A 23470-nucleotide genomic window follows, 5' to 3' on the forward strand; every position below is an offset into this window, starting at 1 on the left:
AATAGTAATGTCGTCGGACTCTGCCGTGTCTTCATCTTAGGATGCCGTCGCTTTCGCCCGGAAGTCGTTCTACGCGCTTCTGCTCCCAGTTGTCCAAGTCTTTGCTGCCGGCCAACCTCTGCTCACATTAGTTAGCAAGTGCACGCACCCATGCCGGGGGCAAAAAGAAGAACAAAATGTTCGAGAAAGGGGTTGGATATGAAGAGCCTGGAAATAAATATAGAAGGGCAAGAGGAAATCCCCCCGTCCCAAACAATCGGAAAACGTCTCTTCGCCCTGCTGGCAGCTGCACGTACATAGTATTCCTCGCGCATGTCCACCTTGCGGGCCGAGCGACGCACGTTGAGCTCCTCCTCACGGGACATCTGGCGCACGCGACGGTCATGCCGCTCGTATCGGATCGCCGTCGCGGGCGTCAGGACAAAGGAGCCGGCAACAATGACGGCCAGGAACGGCAGGCCAAACATGAGAAACGGGTGCTTGCTCATGACGGCGCGGTACTTGGCGCCGAAGGCGTTGGCCTCGCCTGCGGACCGGAACTTCTTGCTCTGAAAGGTCGGCATGCTTCGTGCTTTGGTGGGCGAGGGCAAGTAAATCGTTAGCTGTGGACTCCCATTGATCCGGCGTGAGGGATGCAGTAGAGAGAAGCTGGCGGTCAGCAAAATTATGGCGATGTCACATGTGGAGCCAGCCACGAGAGCTTGCCTACCTCTACGCTGAAGACATTGTGCACAGGCTCGACATTTCGTAAACGTCATGAAATTAATCAAAAATCAGTACTTTGATATGTGTATTTACAGTGGCTTGCAAAGTGACATCGCTAAATAACATGCCTTCGGTCGCTCTCTCAGCTATGCAAAAACCCCCAACAAAAAAAATATGATGACAACTTCCAAAACAGCTCGACGCATTCTCATGCTCAGATTCCCTAGTCGTAACAAAAATAGTAATATAAAAAAGAATATTCGAGCTCATCGTAAGTTCAGCGCCCGCGCAAAGTGCAAATTCCATGCTTGGTCCCAAAATGCAAGCTCAGCATGTATATGAAACTTGGTACCAGTACAAAACAGGAAAGAAAATAAACCCGCTAAAACTTGTACAGAGGAGATAGATCGTGGGAGACGGCCACGGCCGTTGACTCTTGCAACTTTGTTACTGTGCTGTTGCAAAAGCACACTTCGCAACATCTGCTTGCGAAAGCCGCTCGTAACTTGGGGCTATCTTTCGAGTCGTGGCGGGGGAGATTGCCATCCATTGATCACTGCCATCATTCCCATACCAATCAAGACAACCCCTAGCATTGATGCGTATGGCAGCCCGCTGTAGAGTCTGTCATCTTGTAGCGAGCCCCTTCTATGTGCGCTGAGAGGTGTGATGGTATTGGCTCTCGATATTGTCGGGTTGTCTTCCAGTTGCTGGGACTCGTCGGCAATTGTACTCTCGCTCTTGGCCGCTTCGGTAGTGGCAGAGCTGATGGTGGATGCTGTATCCTTTGCAGATCCAGCTTGCCTCCCATCCTCGGTCAATTTCGATTGCAAGGGGCTGGAGGAGACCTTCTCCTCAGCCGCAACTCTGCGAGCCTCCTCTTCCCGCAACTTGGTGACCATCTCGGCTAGTGATTCTCGACCGCTATCTCGCTCAGTCTCTGCAGCTTCGCAGCGTGCTTTCCATTGCTCCATTTGATCTCGAAGCTCGTTTACCTGTGCTTCCATGGTGCTTAGACGAGTCTGCAGTGCGCTGTCGACCTCATTTTCTCCGTTGACAAGGTGTTCGGTTTCGTCAAGTAGGGGTTCGTTGACATCTTTCGTGCTATCTGTTAATATGGAGCTTTCTGGCACTGTTTCTTCGGCATCCTTCGCAGGTATTATGGCAGAGCCATTCATTTGGCTCTTGGCTGATTCTTCCAGACGCATGGCCAGGTCCTCGGCCAAGACTCTTGCTTCTCGCTCTTTATCCAGCATCGCTTCAAGTTCGCGCATCCTTGCCGTCTGCGTGTCAATATCACGCTTGGCATTGTTGAGGGCCTCCGTCAGCTGAATGATCTGACTAACATTATCCTGCCGTATGGGAGAAGACATTGTGGGGCCAGATTTTGGCCGTTCTCCAGCTGCGCGTTTGAGTCCGGGTACATCAGGTTTCTCTGGCAGCGGTTGCTGTGGCGGCGGCGCAGGAGGGTCTGAAAACCGCGTCTTTGCATCTGTCCTCAACGAAATTCCATTACCATTGACCATTGGGGAAAGCTTCGGAGCCTCCTGGGTTTCGGCCTTCTCCAGGTCTTTGATGTCGTCCTTCGACAAGAGAGTCGTAACAAATTGATTTGTCCGACCCAGGTCTTGCGCTTGTAGCTTTGCATTGCGCATTTCTGTAGCTAAACGCTTCATGATCTGATCAGTTGCGATGGGGGAGACGAAGAATGATCGTTGTTGCATCATGCCATTCGGCTGTGGATTTGGCACAGGTCCATTTGGCATCATACGCCCATTCGGGCCCATTCCGGTATTGCTGTTAGCTTGCCGTCCTCTCATCTGCATTTGTCCCGGCGGCATCATCATAGAGCCATTCGAGGGATCAAGTTCGCCAAAGCTCATATCCATGACGTGATTGGAAGCGGCCAAGAACCCAGCGTGCTCAACTTTTGCGGCGACTTTGTGGTGAACGACTGTCTTTTGGTCTTCGCTAACAATATCAATGCCAAGTTCGAGGTGGTCGGCGGTCTGCAACTCATGGGGTTCAGACTCCCGATTTTCTTGTGACAAACGTGTGCCATTGACAAATGTGCCGTTGGAGGATTTAACATCGCGAATAAATATTTTGCCATTTCGCTCGGCATAGATTTCAGCGTGCTGTCTCGACAGGACCTTGCTGTCAAAAAATCCATTTGTGGGAGTCGGTACAGTTTTCTGGTTCGTTTGGCGACCGATTCGCAGGCTCTCTGGAGCAAAAGGCACAACTATAGTCTTGCGTTCGAATGTACCATTCAAAGAAAGAAGATATAGGACGGGCTGGCCGCCCTGAGATTGGTCCGATCCGGCGGGTCGCATCCCCTGTTGTGTCAGTTGAGCTTGTCCGCCGCCGCCGACCGACTGCTGCATTATGCCATGAGGCAGCATGCCATTGGGTCGGCCGTTGGCTACTCTCGGAAACTCGGTCGGCATGTCTCCTTTTCCCGTGGGCCACGGATTCTTAGGTTGTGGCCGTTTTCGCTGCGGACCATTGGCTGACCATTGGCTGACCTCGGATGTACTCGATAGGGGCGTACCGTTTAGCTGCGAGCCGTTGGTGGCAACAGACGTATTTGAAGAGTCGGATGATATCGACGATGATGAGTTGCTTCGCGCAATGTTCTTGCGAGGAGCAAACATGCCTCGCACTTCGTCTGGGTTCATGGGGCTGTTCCCATTAATAGTACCCCATGATGAACGCGACACTTGAGGAAACGCTAACGGATTGGCGACTGCAGTCATGGGGAAGGATCGAGGCTGATGGCGTCAGGTTGAGATCGTCCTTGGAGGTAGCACGTAGATCGTTCCCGCCAATGTCGTGTCGTGTTGCGGAAATCTATGACCCGAGCCGACGAACGACCATTCAGTCGGAGCCGCAGTGGGCTTTTCAGGCGTAATTCTTGATAGGCGCTCCACAATATACAAATTCGATGATAATAAGGGGTTATAACAACGCGGTGGACTGTTCTATGATGAACGAGACTCGGTCAGAATGATTGAAACATCGATCGGGAAAGAGCGTGGAGCTGGAGAAAACTGCACGGAGCGCTCCGGGCCATGTTACACCACAGAATGCAGCGATGCACGCACGATTCAGCGACTTACCGAAATTTCCAGCGAAGTTGGGTGAACTATCTATTTTGACGATGTTGATTAACAGCACGGGGGCTTTAGCCGGAGCGAAAGATAGTGTTGGACACCTACCCCCGTCTTGCCAAAAGCGCTTCTGAGGTCGCACAGTGGACGGTGCACCTAGCTGCTTATGGCATCTACGTCACGCCACAGCTACCTGCTTCACGAAGAACACTTTTTGGTACAACTAGCTCAAATATACTATTGAAGAATCATCTTGGCCAATATTCCGCTCATTTTGGACTTGACTTCTCCGTTCTTCTCCTCCTCAGATTCCCTTCACGTGAGGCGTCTATACAGTATGTTTAGCGGGAGGTTCGCTAACTAAGCACTGTGAGGGGCCACTAACGGGGCGCAATAATAAATTTCCGCCGAACTGTAGGCTTCCCAATCAGCGTCTGGGGCCTGGAAGCAAGCTACCCAGACTTGGTGAGGGTGGTGTCTAAACATCGAACCTGTCAGTCTGCCATTCTCCCCCGTCTACAAATAATAAGACGACGACAGCCAGCGCAAGCAACTGAAATGCCTCCTGTTGCCAACGTTCCTATGGGCGGCCAGCATGGCCCGTCCAACTTTGACAAGTGTAAGATCATACCCGCAAAACATTCCCTCGACAGTGTGTACTAATAAACTTTATAGTCAAGATGGGAGCCATGATGGGAGGGAGTATGCCTGACCATGTCACTTAAGCATTGGCACGTTAGATCGCTAACAATGTACATAAAGCTGTTGGCGTCATCATCGGCTTCATCTACGGTAGGTTGCCGCGCCGAGGTACAATGTGCTGAATCTTAACTAACAGATACGCAGGCACGGTGAGCATTTTCAGGCACGGCGCAGGATCGCAAGGAGTCTTCAGAACCCTGGGACAATTCATGGGTGCCTCTGGTGCTACCTTTGGGTGAGTCGCGCGCCGCTTGCCTCGGCATTTGGCATCCCTAACCGTCAGCAGATTCTTCATGTCCATCGGTAGCGTTATTCGATCCGACGCCGACCCGAAACTTCGCGAAGCGTACATGCGGGCGCACCGAAGACCAATCATCATGATGGCGAGCCCAGCCTGGAGGAAGAGCTCATAAGACGCCGCATGCGGGATAGAAGAGAATGCTGGCGAAATACCCCGATGGTTTCTTTTCAACTGTAACTATGTGAAAACAAAAGAGATGGAAACATCATGTGTACAATAGCGAAACCATGTCTTCGCACCACTCACTCGAGTTTGTATAGGCTGATTCAAATGAAATGGATAGCGGCCAAAGCATTGTTTGTTGCAGGAGGTGACAGCGTGATTAGAGCATGCACTATGGAAGCATAACTCGCCGCTGGCCGGATTCTGCGGCTGCGGAACCAGTTGAGGAGGTGCAAAATAAACCCTGATATTCCAAATGTGCTATTCGCAGTGCGCAATTGAAATTATACTTTTTCGTCTATTCATGATCTATCATCGCGCGAATCGCACAGCAAGGACCAGGCTCTTGACCTCGGTCCAGCCCTCGACGCCTTTGGCTTCCAAGTCTCCAAGTTTCCACGTATCTGACGTATGTACTGCGGCTTATCTTCATTCTTTTCGAAATGCCGACTTGGGGACGCTATCGCCCCTTATTGCCGAACTATCCTTTGCATCCAATGCCTTATCTGAGGGTGTTCCTGCCGCCGGCGCTGAAGTTTCGCCACGTTCCGCAGAGACCTCTTTTTCTGCAGTAGTAACAACCCTCCCTGTCGAGCTGTCGTCGCTGGGTTCAGCTTCCTCTGATTGGTGGGACTTGGACGCTGTCGTCTCGTTGCTGGCTGATTCATCGTCGTGGATTTTCAACACAGTCTCTACATCCTCGGTGAGTTTCTGGACCTCCTCGTCGACCTCTTGGCTACGCTCCTTCTGGCTTCTCAACTGCTTCTCAGCCTCTTCGTCCCCAACGATGCCACGCCACATCTTCTCCAGCTCGTCACGCCAGCCAAGCTCGGTAGCTAGCTGGCGGACGCCGTCATCGCAAGGCCCAAGCGACAAGACGTCATCCGTCCTGTCGCCAATCTGTCCGACTCTCTCCATGTTGAATAACACTCGTGGGATTGACTCACGCACCATCTTGGGCAAACCGGCGAAAGGGTAGACTTGTAGACTCGTGCCGATGATGAGAACCAGGTCAGCCATGGCTACCTTGTGGCTCTGCTCCGAAAAAGCGCGTGGCAGTGCTTCTCCGAAGAATACAATATCTGGCTTGACAAGACCATTGCAACTCATGTCTATGCATCGGGGCACCTCTCCGTTGTGAACGTGGGTCTTCATTTCATCATCAGGAAATTCCTTCTTGCACTCGACGCATCGTTGAGTGGCAAAGCTTCCATGGGCCTCTACGATCCTCTCAGGGGGTACACCAGCAGTTCTTTCCAGACAGTCGATGTTTTGCGTAAACAACATATGCAGGAGACCCTTCGTTGCGAGGAGAGAGAGAAACACGTGCGACACTGTGGGGTGAAATTTACCCGGATACAGCTCTTTTGCGAGCACGTAGAACGGCTCCGGGTTTTCTTTGAAGTAGGAAATCTCAAATACCGCCTCAGCATGGGGCAGGTTCAAGCGGGCAAGATTGTTGTATAGCCCAGTCTTTGGCGATCTGAAATCAGGAACTACAGGGTAATGGTTAAAGGCAAGTTTCGATACGCTGCGGGGTCATCTTACTTCCTGCAGCGGTAGAAATCCCAGCGCCGGTCATGACAACAATGCGCTTAACATCACCACTCTTGATATACTCGGCAATTGCTGTGAGGCTGCGTTCTGAGAGTGTCTGTGGCGGGGTAGACTCATCCACCATGCTTGATTCCTCTTGGCCCATTTTCAATCACGCCCAGCGCGGAACCCGGAAATGCTGCTGGTGCTTTACGTGGCGCCTTTGCCGTTGTTTTGCGACTCGTACACAATATGTAGATAGAGACGAATCAGGAGCGAAAGAATGCTGTGGGCGGCCCCTTGGTTCTGGTGTATGTAGAAGACTTGTGAAGGCTGTTTCGGTACTGTCAGGTTACATCATTTTCACAGGGCTTATCGATAAGAATCCGCAGAGGAGAGTGAACGGGCAAGCAGCTGAGAGAAAACGGTGCTTATCAGTGAGAAAATATGCCATGTCTTAGGTAGGCTCTATTACGCTATACAGAATCGCAATCCCCCCTGCTAATAGACTGTGGTATGTAGCAAGGTGAAATAGGCGGGATATGCGGACTGACAAGTCCAATGGCGCACTGAGTGAGCACGGCAATCACAACGCGACAAGTCCAAGTTGGAAAATGCAAAGAGATGAAATTCAAGCCGTCTATAAACGCCAAACAAATGATTCAAGCCACAACCTAAATGTGACATCAATTGCAGCAAATGAATTAGCCGTGGCGTTGCCTGGCCTGGGCAAATTGTTCTTCTTGGAGGCGAGCCAATTCTTCCATGGACATGCCACTGTTTGCGAATTTGTCTGATTTCTTCTCTCGACCCTGGCTTCAGGTCAGCAGGCTGCATTAAAGAGAAAAACTGGCAACAAAAAAAAGGAATAGAGGACGTATATGATTTGTCTCCGGAATAGGGTTCTTGCATGAGGTCGCGTACCTTTTGTACTTCTTTGTGTTCTGCAGCCGCTTCCATAACAGCTGGTACGTAATCAGAGAAGCCAAGCTGCTCAAGAGCCTTTGTGATGTGATCACAGGCTATGGTTTTTTTGGCTTCCTTTTCGGAAATTTCGTTGGCCTCTGATGAGACTAGGGTGATGAACTCGACGCAACATTCAATGAGCAGATCGCGACTCTCTCTAGCAAAGGCGACGCCAGCAGCAGGCGGCAAGATTTCTGTGACAATTTTCTGGACGGTAGCTTGGGCCGAAAGTTAGTTGCCATGTCATGCTGGGTGGCGTGGGACGGAATCGAAGGGGCCAACAAAGAGATGCGCAGAGTCTGGCCAGGCGTTGTCGCTTTGTTTGCGACGCGGGCATTCTTTACAAACATACCTTTTGGCAGTGAAAGGTCATCATTGCCTAGATAAGTGGTCAATATATCAGATGCAGATAAATCGTCAATGGCAGAGGTAAAAAAAGGCCACAGCGCGTGGTGGCGCGGCAACAGTCGCATGCGCAGGTGGCTTGTTTATGTACCAGGGAGGGCCTCTCACCTCCAAACTCGTGGTCCGACATGGTTGCAAACGCGCAGTTGGCGGGAGGGTGAGCGATGGGCGCAACAAGGAAAACGGGAGAGGAAGAGAAAAAGAAAAACAGGTTTCCAGGAGATGATTACGGTATCAGAGGAAAAGTCGAGATGCGGATGGCAACGCGCGTAGGAATCAATGGCGAATAGATAGCACACCTGATAAAGAGAGAGCCGTCGCCAACGAGGTTCGATGAGAGAGCTGTTTGGGGGCTGGCTTGGGCTGCTTGGGATGGTGGGGTAGCGCAGTCAGTTATTATAGCACCTTTTCGGCGCGCCTGGGAATGCAGAGGGCAGAGTGTCGAGCAGCCAACAGGCGGGGAGTGGGGGAGGGAGAGAGGGCCAGGGTAGGCGGGCTTTTCTTTTAGGGGGAGGCGTGCAGGTAGGGCGCGTCTTTTAGGCCTGGCGACCAGGCTGTGCGGCATCAGAGTGGCGCTGGCGCTCACCTCTTTTTCTAATTGTTTTTTTTTTACCCTTCCCGCACTGCTCAGAGCACATTGCTGCAGTGCTCAGTTGTTTGAGGCATCACTCATTGTATTTCCTTGCTTGCTGGGCTCGAAGTTCGCAGCGCGTCAAGACTCAGAGGCCCACCCCCCAGCTATCTTGGCTTGGTTGGCACCTCATTAGTACCTAAGTTACTGGGCATACAGGTACCTTATTAGCAGGTAAGTACCCTGCCACCCAAATATGGGTTCTTGCTGCAAAATGCTGCCGTGCACGGACCAGCTCCACGCTACACCTTTTTACGTGGAAATTTTGGCTCCGAAATTTTCCAGACCTCTTTTCTTTCTTTCCATCACCACGAATGCTACGCCCGCACTTTCTACGCCGTCTTCTTGACCAACTCGATTGGTCTTGCGAGAAGAAAGATGTCGCATCATTTTCTGTGATGCCAGCTGTACTCTTCCTGGCGTCTCTTTTCCCATCAGGTAAGCTCCAGCTCCGTACTTGCACCTCGCGAGCTTCCCCTCCGTCCGCCATCACCCCCGGGTCTTCTATGATGAGATATGTTGTCGCCCCAGGCTTAGGAGGTCCGACAAGCTTCCGATGCCGAATGACCAAGTCAAGCCAAATGACACTTTGCTGAAACGACTACTACCGTAGTTGTGTGGCTACCGTGCTCGCGTCGTCTTCAACGCAAGTCCAACTCGAAGCTAACAGAATACTGTCTAGGCTTCCTTGACCATCACCGATCGAGATCTGTCGAAATGTCGCTCTGGTTTACATTTTCGCTTGCTACAATGGTAAGGACTACATTTTGCATTGCCGCCGTGATACCCTTGCTATGATGTAACAATCTTATTCCATGCTAATACTGAAATTACACTGTGGATTAAAATAAGAGCTTTTCATCTTTCGACTGATTGCAATTCCTTTCATCTATTTGTCTATTCATTTACATGATTTAGATGTGAGGCTAACCTGTCTTCAATAGTCTTCTATTCTATCCGTACCCTACCTTCGAAGCCTTGACCCCTACTCTTGGTAGGCAGCCAGCTCAGGTGAGTTCCAACTGCTTCATGTTAGCCTTGATTCGTCGTATGCAGATGCGTCTCGCCTTACCCTGTAAACTTGCCGCTGAGCTCTTTGGACGGCGAGGCCACGAATCGTGCAATGACGTTGCCAGGCTGCTCCGGCTTGAGAAGCTCTCCCTTTTCCTTGGCTTGCACAAAGGTGTCGTAGACGGCTTTGTCCATGGTGTTGGAGCCCGTGTCCCGAATGAGCTGCTGCATGTCGGTGTCGACTCGACCAGGTTGGATGGCAACACTTGTGATATCCCTTTCCTCACTGGCGAGATGACTAGACAAGGAATTGATGGCCGCCTTGGAAGACCCGTAGCCGCCCCAGCCCTGGTACGTCTTGACGGCGGCTCCAGATGAAACCCAGACGATGCAGCCTTTGCTCTTGCGCAACTCGGGCAATGCCGCCTTGGCCTGTCATGTTTTGTCAATTCTACACAACCATGTCCACGAGTTCTGGCGTTTCTCATCCTACCATGGCGAAGCAGCTGACAACGTTGATCTCGTACATGCTTCTGAAGTTGTCCACGCTCATGTCCCCCAGCGCCGTGTTCTCCAAGACGCCGTGGTTAATCACGACGCCGTCGATGCGACCAAACTTATCAACGGCGATCTTGGCCAGTGTCGCGGCAACCTAACTCGTGCGAGAGATTAGTTTCTAGCAACCCTTGGCCTTGTCCCCTTTACTCGATTGCCTAGCCAGCCGAAAAGGAAAATAAAATCGCACCGTAGGATCCGCCATGTCGCCCGCCACGTATTCCACCTGGCCTGGATGCTCCGCCCGCGCGCGCTCGAGAAGGTCTCCCGAGCGTGCCGTCAGCACCACCTTGTGCTTCTGTCCGAGGAGGTGACGCGTGACGGCGGCGCCGATGCCCTTGCTGGCGCCGCTGACGATGAAGACTTTGGACATTGCTTTTTGGCTGTTTTGGCTGCCGGCTCTTCTCAATCGAACTCCTGGAATTTTGTTGCAAGTTCAAAAATATATAAAATAAAAGCCTCGTCCGATTTTTTTTCCCTTTGGTTTGCATCTCAATTGTGGGGTTTGATTGGATTTCAACACTAACTTAGTAGCCAAGGGCTGGCTGGCTACACGACCACTACCCAGCTCATTCTCGCTGCCACGGCAGAGTGAATATGCTCCGTAGTTGCTGCTCTAGAGACTAACAATGAAAACTGTTTTTTTCTGTTCTTTCTTCGTACCGTCATATTCTGGACACTTCCCCTCCTTTCCTCCCCGCGGCCGTTGGTAGAAATGTAAACTTGGTGGCTACAACAGCTCCGCCCGCAGAGCCGCAATGTCCTCGGCGCCCGCCATGCAGCACCCGCCGACGACGATGTGCGTCCAGCGGCCGCGGCTCCTCGTGGCCCGCACCACCTCCGCGAGCTGCTGCGCCCAGGACCGGCCGTCCGCGCCGCCCTGGTCCGCGTCACCGGGCGGCGGCCGCTCCCACGTCTGCGTCGTCGTGTTGTACACCTCCCCGTTGGTGCCGTCCGGGTAGAGCACGAGGGCGGGCCACGCCCGGGCCACGCCCTGCCGCAGCAGCGACGCCACGGCGGCCTCGTACCGGCGCAGCAGCCCGTCCAGCCTGTGCACCTTGGTGCAGTTGATGCCCACGCCCCAGGCCGGCGGCGCCGGCGCCGGGTCCAGCATCGCGCGCAGCGCCGCCTCGACGGGGCTCCCGTCCGGGAGCCGCCCGTCGTCGCCGGGATACAGGCACGATGCCCAAAACGGGAGCGGCGGCGCTGGCGGCGCAGCACCAGCACCAGCATCAGCAGAACCAGTAGTAGCAGCAGCAGTAGCAGACAGCCCGACGTCGGCCAGCGCGCGGCGCATGGCGACCAGCTCGTCGACGCGCGGCACCGTCTCCAGCGCCACGAAGCTCACCCGCGCCGGCAGGTCCCCGACCGCGGCAAAGAGCCGCAGGCGGTCACGGTGCCACGCAAACAGCGCCTCCTCGGACGCGCCGCCCTCGTCGTACGCGCCGCTGTACTCCTGGCTCGGCACCATGCACGCGCCGTACGGGCCGACGCTGAGCGCGAGGCGCGTGGCCGGGCGCGGCGCCGCCTCGCGCGCGATGCGCACCGCGGCGTCGATGTAGTGCGGGATGCGCGCCCGGGGAATGCCCTCGTCGCCGCCCTCGCCTGATGCTGCTGTTGCTGTTGCTGTTACTTCTGGATCCCGGGTCTTGGCAAAGCCGGCGACCGAGACCTGGTACGTCGCCGTCAGGAGCACGTCGACGGGGACGCGACCAAAGTCGGCCTGGCAGCGCCGGAGCCGCGCCGGGTCGGAGACGAGCAGGTCCGAGGACCACAGCGGCGTGGTGTGGTCAAAGGTGCAGCCGTATTTTTGCTCGAGCGACGTGCCGAGTCCGCCGTCTAGGATGAGGATTGGACAATTCATTGGAGAAGGGGGTTCCATTTGCCTTTGCCTTTGCCCTTGTCTTTTTATTTTTTATTTTTTTTTATTTTTCATTTGAAAGGATGAACGAGACGGAGCTGGTGTAAGCCAGGTTTTAAACCCCCGCCCCCGTTGAAGAGGAGAGAGGTGCGACGGGCCTGCGCCCTACAGGTCCGAATCTGCATGTTGACGGAGGGGGTTCCAAGGCGCGCGGCGCGACCAGACCACCCCCGTTACGGGCTTTTCACTCATCCTAGAGCCAGACCAAGGAAAAAAAAAAAAAAAAAAAAGAAAGGTACATGTGGCACATGTAGAAAAAAAATAAAGTTGACAGCAAACGTGATTGTCCAATAGAGCTAAAGCTGAATTCCTACACTGTGTTTTCTATACTAGTACAATCAAAAAGAGCTATGCGAAAGCCAAAGCTAGGCTGGTGCAAAAAGAAAAAAAGCGAGTCCTCCTAATAGACCAGCAACAGAACTGGCATCCTGACCATCCTTGACATCTGAAAACAGCGAGTAATACAAGATTAGAGAGGATGAAGTGAAGAAAGTAGTACAAGAGTGTCCTTTTCTTTGGTGAGAAGAAAAAAAGACCACTTGCAAAAAAAAAACAAACATGAAAAGTAGAAAAAGCCAAATAAGCTAGAGCAGACGTTTCCTCATGATCGTTTCTTCCTTCCTGAGCAAAGCTTGTACAGAAGAAAAAGAAGAACAAGGAAAGAAAAAGGACAAAAAAACTGATACAAATTTCTTAATTTGGTTGCAGCAACATGTTATTCTCTCTTGGGCAGGAAAAAACTCGTTGGCCGAGTTGCATGCAAAAGAAGGCGTACTTTATGGTGAATTTATCGGCTCGACGACTTGGCCGAGGTGAATTTCGTTCCGGGTGGATGCTGGCTCTCGTCAAATTTACAATAGGGATGGGTGCAAACGCCATCTCTAATGCTTGGGCACTAAGTAACGTGTTAGTGATGCTGTTCTGGGTTGAAGAGCAGAAAGCCGCTTGCGCTGCTGGGATAAAATGGGGTTGGGGGGGGGTTGGGGGGGGGCGCAACAGAGCTCAAACGTACGTGGTGTCCGTATATGCATTCCCAGTTCTCGCAATCTTGGCCGTGCGTGCACGGGTTCTGGCGGGCCAGGACGGCAATGGCATTAATCTCCTCCGAGTTGGGCTTGTAATCGTGCACAAAGTTGCAGCCGTCGCCCTTGGCACAAGGGCCGCGCAGGAAGTGGTTGTTGCACAACTTGTCCGTGTCCTTGCGCTTCTTGACGGCGTCCATGACGGCAACGTTGACAATGATGGGTTCGTCGAGGCCGCGCGGGCCCGGATTCCAATCGGGCTGCTGAGGCGGAATCTTTTGGAACTGGGCTGAGACGACGCTGCCGCTGCCGCCGGGCGAGGAAGCGGACGGAGATATGGAGGGCAACGAGCCGTTGGGGCTCGTCTTGGAGCGTGGACTGGGCTTACTGTTGTTGGGCGCGAGCGGGATGCTCATCGTCGGCGGAGGCGTGCCGTTGGTAATAGCATTGGCGTACGAAAACGTCGACGAGTTGGCACCACCACAGCCACCACTCGAGGCGACGCTACCGGCGGGACTCGAAGTGCGGCCGATGGTGGTGGCGGCGTAGGCTGAAGTGCGCTCGACGAGCCTGTCGGCGGCGCGAAAGAGGTCCTTGTCGAGACGGGTCGTGTTGACGCCGATGGCCTTGAGATCAGCGGCCAAGGGAGTGCTGCCCCCGTCGATCACGCTGACGCGGTCGCGGGCAGTGCGGTCGGCGCGGAACAGGTCCTCGAGGAAGGTGGCATAGCCGCCGTCGTGGGCGACGCCGAGGAGGATCTGCTGGCAGTTGTGATTTTGCAGGTGCCAACGAGTGTTGTCTATTATCCCGTTTGTGTTAGCCAACACTCCCGTTTGGGCAATGTGGTGCGGCCGACGGGAAACATGTGAAAGAGAAGGAGGAGGAGGAGGAGGAGGAGGAGGAGGAGGAGGAGGAGGAGGAGGAGGAGGAGGAAGAGTGTAGGTAGGGAGACTAACCGCGGATCTTGGGATCGGCGGCGCGACGCTCCTTGCCGCTGCCACCAACGTCGACAAAGTCAAAGGCGGCGTTGGCCTGGGTGAAGCCCACGGCAAAGTCGCGGAAATCATGGCTGCCGAGGGTGCGGGCGAGACCGGCCCAGTTGGCGACCACCTTGGCGACAATCTGCGTATCTCGGCTCTTGTCGGTCCACTGCCTGGCGATGGAGCTACGGAGTGCATTGGCAGCCTTTTTGCCGCCTTCTATACCCTGTCGAATCCAGGCATCTTGGAACTGAGGATGGTGTTAGCCTTTATTTTCATCTTTTCATCTTTTTTTGCGGCAGGGGGGGGGGGGGGGGGGCCCATTTCCAACATGTGTGGTGTGACTAGGTAGCAGAGATGGGGGAAAGCTCACCAAAAGACCGTCTCCGTCAATCAAGACGACAATATATGGATTTCGAGTCTGCGCCAAAAAAGAATGCTTGTTAGAGCCGAATGCCTCTTTCTCACAAATACAGGGGTGATGCTGATCGTCCCCCCTTCGCCTCATTGGGTGCGTCGCACAAAAAGGATGCCACGGCATCGCTGCCCAAGCGGGTTTTGCGCAACAACCAGGTGCCATCACGATCCACAGCCACTACCGCTACCCACCTTGTATGTATCATTTTCCTTATATAGAGAGTTGATTTCGGATTCGCTATGTGATAGCTTCTGCTGGAGCTCGCGGCGAGAGGCGTTTGCGTCTTCGAGGTCGAGCCGGCAGTTGCGCAGCTCGCCTTCTAGGCGGCCCGTTTCCTGGTGCAGGGCGCGCTCGAGACCTTGGCAGTATAATAGAATATCCTAGAAAGAAGGAGAAGAAGGAGAAGAAGGGGGTCAGGTCAGCTGTACTGTTTTCTGCTAGCTCGCAAGATTCTGTGTGTGTGTGTGCCTCTGTCTCCTTGCTTCGCTGCGCCGGCTCGGCTGCTCTTGGTACTCTGGGCGTCGCATACCTCAATAAGCTTATCTGTAGAGTCACGGACGTGCATCAAATCATTATAGCGGTGGACAAAACCCATGATATTGTCCTGGCTCGGGGCCGATTTGGACGGCAACGCTTTCGACATGTTGCTTTCCGGGTGCGTGTGTATGTGTGTGTGTGTGTGCGCTTTCGGCCGTATATTTGAAATATTGCTATATATAAGAATTCGTATGGAGGAGTGATTCGTCGGCGCCTTGTGCGCGTGCTCGGGATAATATATATATATGTATATCGAATCGGAAAAAGAAATCGCAGTGGCGGGAAAGAATTTTGCGACGATGTTTAGAATGTTGTAGTTTATTTCTCTTCTTTGGATATTCTTCAACCCGACGGGGCAAGTAAGCTGGCAGAGAGAAGGAAAAAGAAAAAAAGAGGGAAAGGCAGGGAGAGAACAGAGAGGAAGCAAGGCGAGAGGTGAGCCGCAGGTGAGAGTAGCGAGGTCAATTAGCCCGGCAGAAACAGCCAGCGCACAAAGCTGCAGGGTGCAGTGGTGTGCAGGTTTATGCGTTAAGCGCCGGGTTGGGAGGATCGGTTGTAATTATGAATCACGAGGACTCAATGGGTGGTGGTGGTGGTGGTGTTTGGGGTTGTGGTTGTGGCCTGGTGATTTTTTCTTTGCCCGTTTTTTTTTTTGAATCTTCTGTTCGTCAAGACGAATCGACATTAACTAGCGCGTGCCCGCGCCGCGTTGTTCCGCCCCAGAAAAGCGAAGCCAAAAAGGCAAAAAGAATTGGCCCCGGTCCTCTCAAGAGAGTGTGTGCCCCAGTAAATATTTTTTTTTCTTTCATGCCTCGAATGGTCCTGTACTGATACGGGAGTAGCTTGATGCCTACAAGTGGTTCGAACTCTGAGTACCTTACTCAGTAAGCAGGTGTCTGCTGTGCGTACCTCTACGTGGGCAATTCGTCACTGACCTAGGCGGATGATGAATTCGAAATTCCCCGGGCCGGTGGCATAATCTCGAATGCATCTGCCTAATTAAAAAGGAGGAAAATCAGAAATGAAAATAGACCAAAGAGAATAAAAATAAGATAAAATAAATAAAATGAATAAAAAATATCTAGCAAGTGGCAACACTGATCATTGCCTCGCTTTTGATTGGTTCGGTCCATCAGGGCACTCATCATGGAGGCCCCCCCCTGACTGATGAGTTACGATTACGTTCGGCGCTAATAAGCTGATCTTTCATTCTTCATGGACGGCCAGACAATGAATGACGGCGAGAGGCAGTTTCATCCAGGCCGCCTACCTATCATCGTATGCACTTGGTACTTGTGTGCATTGCTGGGAAAATCTGCTCTGTATTGGTATACTTTGTACTGGTAGAGCTTTTGTGGCGTTCCGTCTAGAAGCTCATCTGTTTCACTTTTCCCTGCCGGTTTGCCAATCAGCCCATCCTCCATATATTGACGCTGACTCTAGTACATACCTAGGTACGTAATCTGTAATCTGAAGTGATGCCTTCCTTGATCAGGCGGTTAGAGATATCGCCCTCCCCCAATGCGACATGCCACATTGCACATTGTCATATGCAACACTCCCCCTCTTCTGTCCTCTTCATGGACGGATAGCCATGGTACAAATGTGCAAGGAAAAAGAAAAAAGAAAAAGGAAAGCGCATGCTGAAAAGTGCCGACAGGTTTTCTCCTGACGGCCAAAACTACTTTGAGAGAAACGAATTCTGATACCTGGGCGGTTAATTGCAGCCTGAGAATTCTTTCACCATCTTGGATAGCGTACGCAATGCTCGAAACCGTTTTTTTTTTTCAGAATTCTTTTTCTTCCCCCGTTGTTTATTAGGAACTGCCGCTTTGTGCGCCCAGATGTTGTGCCGTGTCTTACCCCGTTACTAATTAAACTGCCTTTATATTTTGTATTAGCATCATCTGTGCGAGGGTTGTGCAGCAGCGCAGCATTGCATGGCTCGATCTATGCCATTCAGCTCATTCCACAGCCAGTTCCTTCATCCGTTGTGCCGCGTTCCCCTTTTACGCGTCCTTGTAGTAAATCGCAAGTTACATTGTAGATGTCTTCTATATTTCTGGTATCAATATTTCGCTGCGTACGCCATTCAACTGCCCGCAGCCAAATTCTTGTCGTCTACAAACAACGCCCCGTGCCTACCTACTTATCCATTTACTACAAACACAATAGTCACTGGCGCCAGCCGCCCCCCTTCTTCAACGTCAACTCGTAAACTCGGGGTTGAACTGATTCATAAACTGCCAAAACGTGTTATCCGCTGCAAAGTCTCCGTCAAACTGGCACGACAGGCCGAACCCGTCGCCCGCCATCGGCGGCGCGCCAAACTGGTCCGCCGCGCAGCCGGCCAGCTCCGTCTCGCCGTTCTTGGCCACCAGGTCGTTGAAGAGGAGATCCGACGTTGCGTAGATGGGCGCCAGCGAGGACAGGCTGTCTTCCGGCAGCGACCACGCGCCCGGCCCCCACGGCTCCGGTAGGCTGGCCCCGTCGTCGCTCGGGGTGATGCCTAGAGACAAGCCGTTGGTCGAGGCACTGCCGCTGCCGCCGCCGCCGCCGCCGCCGCTACCCGTAGCCAGACCTGCTGCCCGGGCGCCATTCTCCACCCCCTCTGGCGTCGTCGTCGCCGCCGTCGGGTCCGCGTCGTCGCTGTCCTCCGCGTAGGGGGGGCTCGGCGCGGGCGTCCCGCCGCCGACGCCGCCGCCGCCGACGGCCTTGATGAAGCGCGCCCGGATTGCGTTGAGCACGCCCTGCGCGGCGCGCGCCACGGCGTTGTGCTCCCGGATAGCCTCGAACTTGGCAATGGTCCAGTGGAAGCGCCGCGCCGCGCGGTCGCGCAGCTCGGGGCTCTCGTGCGGGAACAGGATGAAGATGGACGCGATGACGACGACGGCGTCAAAGCTTCCAAAGAAGAGATGGAACCCGCGCCACTGGATCAGCGGCAGGCCGTCAAACGTCCGGCGCTGGACCCCGAGCATGTTGACGGCGGCCCGCAGTGCCGCCGTCCGGCTCGCCCGCCGGTGGAAGATGTACGGCCGGTGCAGCGCCATGATGGCAAAGTAGTGCAGCTGCTGCAGGTACAGCCGCGTCGGCCGAATCCATCGCGCGCACGCCGGGTGGTCGTCCCACCGCCGGTCCGGGTTCTCCAGCCGGAACGCGGCCGGCACGTCGTCGCGCAGCGTGTCCATCAGCTGTTGCACGTGGTCCACCTTGGAGAAGTCTTTGGGGTGCGACCCGTCGGGCTCCAGGTCGAGCACGTATCGCAGCGTGTCGCCAATCTTGAACAGGAGCAGCTGCCGTGTGATGAGCGTCGGCGGGTCCGACGCCTCGTCGCGCGACTCAATCGGCGTTTTGGAGCAGTCGACCGGCGTCGGTGCGTCGACCGGCAGCGAGGGAAGCCCGTGCGCCCACACGACGCTGCCCGGACGGCCCAAGAAGACTGCCATATTGATATCCCTGTTACGGAGTAAGCCAATGGCTCAGCTGAAGGGGGACGGTCGAAGGACCAGATCGGCAACGTACCATGTCACCAGCATCATGTACATTTTCCTTCTATGTAATATGCGCCACTGATTTTTCAGTATACTTTCGACGCTCGAATCTTGGGGTTTCGGATCCAGAGAATCGCGGTGCATGCCCAATTCTTGCGCATCCCGAATGGCGGCCGCAATTCCATGCCACTGTAATGCAAACGTCAGTCATAATTTGCCAATAAAGACGCAAGACTCTGTCAAACAGCGAGTAGAAGCAAAAAACGAAAAAAGAAGAATGAAAATTAACAGATAAAGAGCGACTGCAACGTACACATTCAATTACGTGAGCCGTGTATTTCTGAAACAGCGCCCGTATAAACTGCGCCTGCACAGTCACCTCGTCCAGCGCGCTCTTGCCAAAGAGGTTGACAATGGCTGCCCCCGAGTCGCTGTAGTCTGTGGCCAGGTTCTCAAACGTCATGCCGCCAGCGTACTTGAGGGGGTCGAAGACGGGGTCCGGCGTGCCCGGGGGCAGCAGCAGCAGCGCCGTGGCGAGGATCTGGAACAGAAGCGCGGGGAAGAAGCGCATGGGTGGTGGCAGGTCCTCGGGCGTCGAGAGCAGCGCAAAGGGCAGCCGGTTCCAGGCTGCGAGCTGCTCGAAGAAGATGTCGCGGTCGATGAAGTTGTACTGGTGGTGCAGGTCCTCAAAGTACATGCCCACCAGGCGGTCAATGTACGTCTTGGCCGGCAGCTGCCGCACCAGGCCCTTGTACTTTTCGCGGATCGGACCCAGCTCGTTTTGGTTGCCGTCTCGGTGCCGTGAGTTGCCGCCGCCGCCGCCATTGTCGGGTTGCCGGTCGGCCGTCTCGATGGTGCGGAGGAGGCTCAGCGTCGACGGCCGCGTCTGCGAGTAGCCCAGCGCCGCGGCCATGGACGACAGCGTCGGGTCGCCACTGCGGCCGCCGCCCGCATACCCGCGAGGAGGGCTCCCTGTCGGCACCGAGGCGAAGGATAAGGTGGTGTTGGTGGTGGTAGACGCCGGCGCGGTCGTTTCTTTGAGGCTCTTGGACGTCGGAGCGCCAGCCTCATAGGCGCAACTCGCTTCTCGATTTCGGGCGACGCAGTTTCCGCACGGTAGTTCTCTGTCGCACTGGAATGACGGCGAGGAAGCGGGGGAGAATTAGCAAAAGTCATTCTCTGGAGATAACAAAAAAAGAAAAAAAAATGGAAAAATCGACTTTCTGTTGCAAGTGTCGTTGCTTTGTACCTTTTGCTTGCGCCGGTGGCATTCGAAGCAAGATATGACAACCCTTCTCCTCTTTCTCGCTGGTGGGCGCGACTCGACCATGATCCCAATCATGTCGGCCATGGTGGGGGACCTGGTGGGTGATGTTGTGAGAGGCCGCTAAGCCAATCTGCTACAATATAGAGAAATATGAATTGAGGGAGCTAAAATATCTCAATACGCGCGACAAAGCGGTGACTGCAAGGCAGAAAACGATTCGCAGGGAGGACGGCCGAGGGAGCAGCACGGGTAGCGGCGACTATGTCGTGGGTGGCAGCGAACACTTTGATGGCGAATGCGATGCGAAACAGTTGTCAACCTCGGCGTCGCTGGCAAGGAAAGAGAAGAAGATGCTAGAGCGAGGAATGCAGGGAGAAGGAAAACCACGTCTCCTGTATTAATAATGACCTGAAAATTGCTGCGGCGGGCGGCCAAACCACTTGCCTGAAGAATCTCAAAAAGGTTGGATCTGGTGTTGTCTACAGCCGTTAAGTCCGCGGATTGGGTGGGGCGGAACAACTGCCGCTTGACCTGCGTCACGCAACAAGACTTGTTTAAACTCTCAGAGGACCAAAACGGTTCTGCCGAATATACAGCGAAGCTAATGATGTGTAGTGACCTGCTACTCAAGTGCAGTGCGAAAATGAAGTGGGAGTGTATCGGTTCGAGAAAATCTTGTCCTCTTTCAATTTCGTTTCATCTCATCTGTCAAGAGCGTATCATGATGCTTTTCCCTTTCCGATGCTCCATGCCTTGGTAATAACTTTTTTTCTTTTTCCATCTTGGTGTGAGGAGAGAGTATCAAGTAGAACAAGCAGGTTAATAAAAACACACACACACCCACACACAAAAAGGAGAAAACAAATAGATAAAAAAGTCCCTTCACGGCAAGCTCACTCATACGACATCGTTAATGCAAAAGGCAAGACAAACTGGTAGTAGCCCAAAAAAAATCCGAATAGTCGAAGCAAGCCAAGTATATGCAAAACAAGGTAAAAAAAGAGGGGGGAAAGACGCGTTGATGCAATCATCGCAATCTCTCCGTGTATGCTTTCCACGCAGCCGATCTGTATCGCTCAGCCTCCTCATAAGGATCATTTGCCTTGAGGATACCGCGGCCGACAATGGCAATATCGGAGCCGGCGACGCCAATAATGTCAGCCGGCGTGTTGTACTGTTGGCCTTTGCCGTCGCCCTTGACAGTGCCGTTGGCCTCACCCTGGGGTGGCAATTGGCAGCCCGGAGTCATGTGCACAAAAATGTCATCGTCCTTGGTGTTGAGAGACTCTTGCGAGACAAAGCCCATGACAAAGTCCTTGTGCTCGCGGGCAGCCTCGACGCAGGCAGCCGTGTACTCCTTGTTCATGAAGTTGCCTTGGCTGGACATTTGCGCGAGGATGAGCAGACCACGTTCCAGGGGAGCCTCCTCGATGCCCGGAAACAGAATCTCGTCGTTTTCGCTTATGGACTTGCTCATGCGGGGTGACAGAGCAGACTCGTATTTTTGTGTGACAGTGGTGACAGAAACGATGCTTCCCTTGCGGCCATCTTCTCGTCGAGACGTGGGGGGCAGGTCTTGGGTGTCTGGGGCGGCATTCTGTTCCTCCTCGTCCTGCGCAAACTGATCGGCGGTCGGGGTACCGACGGTGACGGACGTTCGTACCTCGCAAGGGTAACGCTCGAGCCATCTGGAGGCAGCGTTGGCCAGCGAGGTGACGGAGGCCTTGCCAGGAACCATGTTGACGTTGACAATGTGAGCCCAGTCAATGATGCGGGCAGAGCCGCTGGTGTACTGCAGCTCGACGGTATTGCCAATGTCTCCAAACTTGCGATCCTCAAAGATGAGGAAGCCATGGCGGCGTGCCAGAGCGGCGAGCTTGGCGCCAGTGCCGTGCTCAGGGTGAAAGTCCCACCCCGAGACCATGTCATGATGGGTCTTGAGGACGACAATGGCAGGGCCGATCCTGTCAGCAAAGTAGAGAAGCTCGCGGGCGGTGGCGACATCGGCACTCAGGCAAAGGTTTGAAGCCTTGAGATCCATGAGCTTGAAGAGGTAGGCGTTGAGAGGATGGGTGGCTGTGGCAGCCCTCGAGGCAAAAGTCGCCTTGAGAGTCGGGTGAGCCACCATGGTTGCAGTAGCTTTCTGGGGTTGACGATTTCTGAGTTTGAGATGGAGTAAAGAATTCGATAGATGAAGCTATCCCGCGCCTCAGTCGCAAAGCACAGCGGGGAGAAGAGCAGAATGAACAGAACAAGGTGCTGAGGTGAGATTTCGACTGAGAGCGGCAGTGGAGCGGAGGCTGTGAGCGGCGCGGGATGGACGATGAACGACGGACGACGTAGAACGGGATGACCGTTGAGGGCTGAGAGAGTCGGGCCCAAGAGCGAAGCGCAGCCAAGATAAGAGGGAGGGCGTCAAGAATAGAGCAGAGAGGTGGTGAGGATAAGCTGGAGGTAGGAAGAGAGCTTCAAAGGATAGAGTTTTGGGCAAGACGAGAGCGGGCGGTTTTTTTTTTCGACGCCTTTGTTGGTCTAAGAGAGTGGGCCTAGATATAACTGAGAGGAGAGAACTGGGGACGGTCAAGAGGCAAGCCGGGGTCAGTCTAGGGGACCGGCATGACAGTCCCAGGTTGGGGTATCGCAGGAACCAGAGCGGGAACGAAAATAAAAGACTAAAAGAAAAGAAGGAAAAAAAAAAAGAAATAAAAAAAAGAAAGGAAACGTAGGCAAGTGAGGGTGTGACGAGTGTGCCAGATCCTCTCTCCTCCACCGAGGCGGCCCTTTTCCCGGCCGTGAAAAGCAAGGCGGCTAATTAAGATGGTACGAGGAGCGCACAAAAAGTGGACGAGGGATGAGGCCTTGGAGGGAGAAGGGGGACGGGGGTAGTGTGTCGACGGTGTGTCGATGGTGGTCAATGGTTGTAACAAGCATGAATAGAGAAAAGTACAGAGAGGCCGGTGTGAAGGATGAAGCAGTGGGCAGTGGCTGGACCGAGCTCCGTGGTATATATGGTTGGGGCGATGAAACTGTTCAATGGGTTGATTGTATGGTAAGAGGATAGAGTAATGATTGATACAATGATGGGCTGATGGTGGCGGCGGCGGCGGCGGCGGCGGCGATGATGGTGGTAGTGTTGAGACGAAGAGGAAGTGTTGATAGTACGAATTACATGACTAGCCACGTAAATGGGTAGGTCTTTTCTGTAGTTTGGGCAACAGACAGCAAGCGTGATGCACGGATGAGGACGGTTTCGAGATGGGATCGGTCAACTGCAGGCGGCGTTGGAGGCAGACAAGTCTATTATTTTGTTTAATTTCATCTCTCTCTGTGTCTTTCTACGTCTCTCGCTCCCTCCCCCTTCTCTCGCGCTCTATATTTTTCTTCTACTTGTTGAGGTGGCTAAATTAATTTACATGGGGAACAAAAGAGGAACATGCCAACAATGAAAAAAAAGGAAATAAAGAAATAAAAAAAAACGCAATAAAAAAAAGAGATGGAATTGGGGGAGGTGGCGGGTTGGCGGGCAAATGGTCCAGGGAAGGGGGGTAAAAGTCAATTAATTAGGTATCATGGTATATACTGCCGCTCCTGCGCCACTTTTATGGCCATTATTCACCGTACCGAGTGACTTGAAAGTATGGGTTTGTTTGACAGCTATAGGTACCAGATGCTTATCAGGCCAGCGAGGCGACAAGAGGGCCAAACCCCCCCCCCCCCCCTAAAAAACTAAAAAAAAAAAAGAAAGGA

General features: G+C 53.6%; 10 protein-coding genes across 10 annotated transcripts; 1 reads left to right on the forward strand and 9 right to left on the reverse strand.

Moving 5' to 3' along the window:
• Window positions 1-31: 31 nt before the first annotated feature.
• V2A60_006353 (cytochrome c oxidase assembly protein COX16-domain-containing protein) lies at window positions 32-563 on the reverse strand (the record flags this gene model as incomplete). Its single annotated transcript, XM_083257647.1, has 2 exons — window positions 32-118; window positions 297-563. 2 exons carry the CDS (start codon window positions 561-563, stop codon window positions 32-34), a joined length of 354 nt encoding a protein of 117 aa, XP_083113773.1.
• Window positions 564-1217: 654 nt separating this feature from the next.
• V2A60_006354 (uncharacterized protein) lies at window positions 1218-3464 on the reverse strand (the record flags this gene model as incomplete). The annotated part of the gene is made up of 1 exon (XM_083257648.1): window positions 1218-3464. The coding sequence occupies one exon, from the start codon at window positions 3462-3464 to the stop codon at window positions 1218-1220; it is 2247 nt and encodes a 748-aa protein (XP_083113774.1).
• A 912-nt stretch (window positions 3465-4376) lies between these two features.
• V2A60_006355 (reactive mitochondrial oxygen species modulator 1-domain-containing protein) lies at window positions 4377-4933 on the forward strand (the record flags this gene model as incomplete). Its single annotated transcript, XM_083257649.1, has 5 exons — window positions 4377-4437; window positions 4494-4520; window positions 4581-4610; window positions 4665-4755; window positions 4807-4933. 5 exons carry the CDS (start codon window positions 4377-4379, stop codon window positions 4931-4933), a joined length of 336 nt encoding a protein of 111 aa, XP_083113775.1.
• Window positions 4934-5412: 479 nt separating this feature from the next.
• Window positions 5413-6685, reverse strand: V2A60_006356 (DHS-like NAD/FAD-binding domain-containing protein; the record flags this gene model as incomplete). Its single annotated transcript, XM_083257650.1, has 2 exons — window positions 5413-6479; window positions 6532-6685. 2 exons carry the CDS (start codon window positions 6683-6685, stop codon window positions 5413-5415), a joined length of 1221 nt encoding a protein of 406 aa, XP_083113776.1.
• A 538-nt stretch (window positions 6686-7223) lies between these two features.
• V2A60_006357 (negative cofactor 2 transcription regulator complex subunit NCB2) lies at window positions 7224-8020 on the reverse strand (the record flags this gene model as incomplete). Its single annotated transcript, XM_083257651.1, has 4 exons — window positions 7224-7331; window positions 7444-7703; window positions 7838-7864; window positions 7999-8020. 4 exons carry the CDS (start codon window positions 8018-8020, stop codon window positions 7224-7226), a joined length of 417 nt encoding a protein of 138 aa, XP_083113777.1.
• Window positions 8021-9506: 1486 nt separating this feature from the next.
• On the reverse strand, window positions 9507-10460 carry V2A60_006358 (uncharacterized protein; the record flags this gene model as incomplete). Its single annotated transcript, XM_083257652.1, has 4 exons — window positions 9507-9543; window positions 9594-9964; window positions 10026-10184; window positions 10278-10460. 4 exons carry the CDS (start codon window positions 10458-10460, stop codon window positions 9507-9509), a joined length of 750 nt encoding a protein of 249 aa, XP_083113778.1.
• A 357-nt stretch (window positions 10461-10817) lies between these two features.
• Window positions 10818-11951, reverse strand: V2A60_006359 (Homocysteine S-methyltransferase; the record flags this gene model as incomplete). Its single annotated transcript, XM_083257653.1, has 1 exon — window positions 10818-11951. The coding sequence occupies one exon, from the start codon at window positions 11949-11951 to the stop codon at window positions 10818-10820; it is 1134 nt and encodes a 377-aa protein (XP_083113779.1).
• Window positions 11952-12795: 844 nt separating this feature from the next.
• V2A60_006360 (uncharacterized protein) lies at window positions 12796-15071 on the reverse strand (the record flags this gene model as incomplete). Its single annotated transcript, XM_083257654.1, has 5 exons — window positions 12796-12903; window positions 13021-13829; window positions 13987-14260; window positions 14620-14808; window positions 14958-15071. 5 exons carry the CDS (start codon window positions 15069-15071, stop codon window positions 12796-12798), a joined length of 1494 nt encoding a protein of 497 aa, XP_083113780.1.
• A 2101-nt stretch (window positions 15072-17172) lies between these two features.
• V2A60_006361 (Zn(II)2Cys6 transcription factor) lies at window positions 17173-19807 on the reverse strand (the record flags this gene model as incomplete). Its single annotated transcript, XM_083257655.1, has 4 exons — window positions 17173-18421; window positions 18488-18645; window positions 18770-19588; window positions 19706-19807. 4 exons carry the CDS (start codon window positions 19805-19807, stop codon window positions 17173-17175), a joined length of 2328 nt encoding a protein of 775 aa, XP_083113781.1.
• A 943-nt stretch (window positions 19808-20750) lies between these two features.
• V2A60_006362 (orotidine 5'-phosphate decarboxylase) lies at window positions 20751-21851 on the reverse strand (the record flags this gene model as incomplete). Its single annotated transcript, XM_083257656.1, has 1 exon — window positions 20751-21851. The coding sequence occupies one exon, from the start codon at window positions 21849-21851 to the stop codon at window positions 20751-20753; it is 1101 nt and encodes a 366-aa protein (XP_083113782.1).
• Window positions 21852-23470: the final 1619 nt, after the last annotated feature.

This window comes from Cordyceps javanica, chromosome 4 (genome assembly GCF_051103115.1).
Source record: "Cordyceps javanica chromosome 4, complete sequence".
Classification (NCBI taxonomy): Eukaryota; Fungi; Ascomycota; class Sordariomycetes; order Hypocreales; family Cordycipitaceae; genus Cordyceps; species Cordyceps javanica.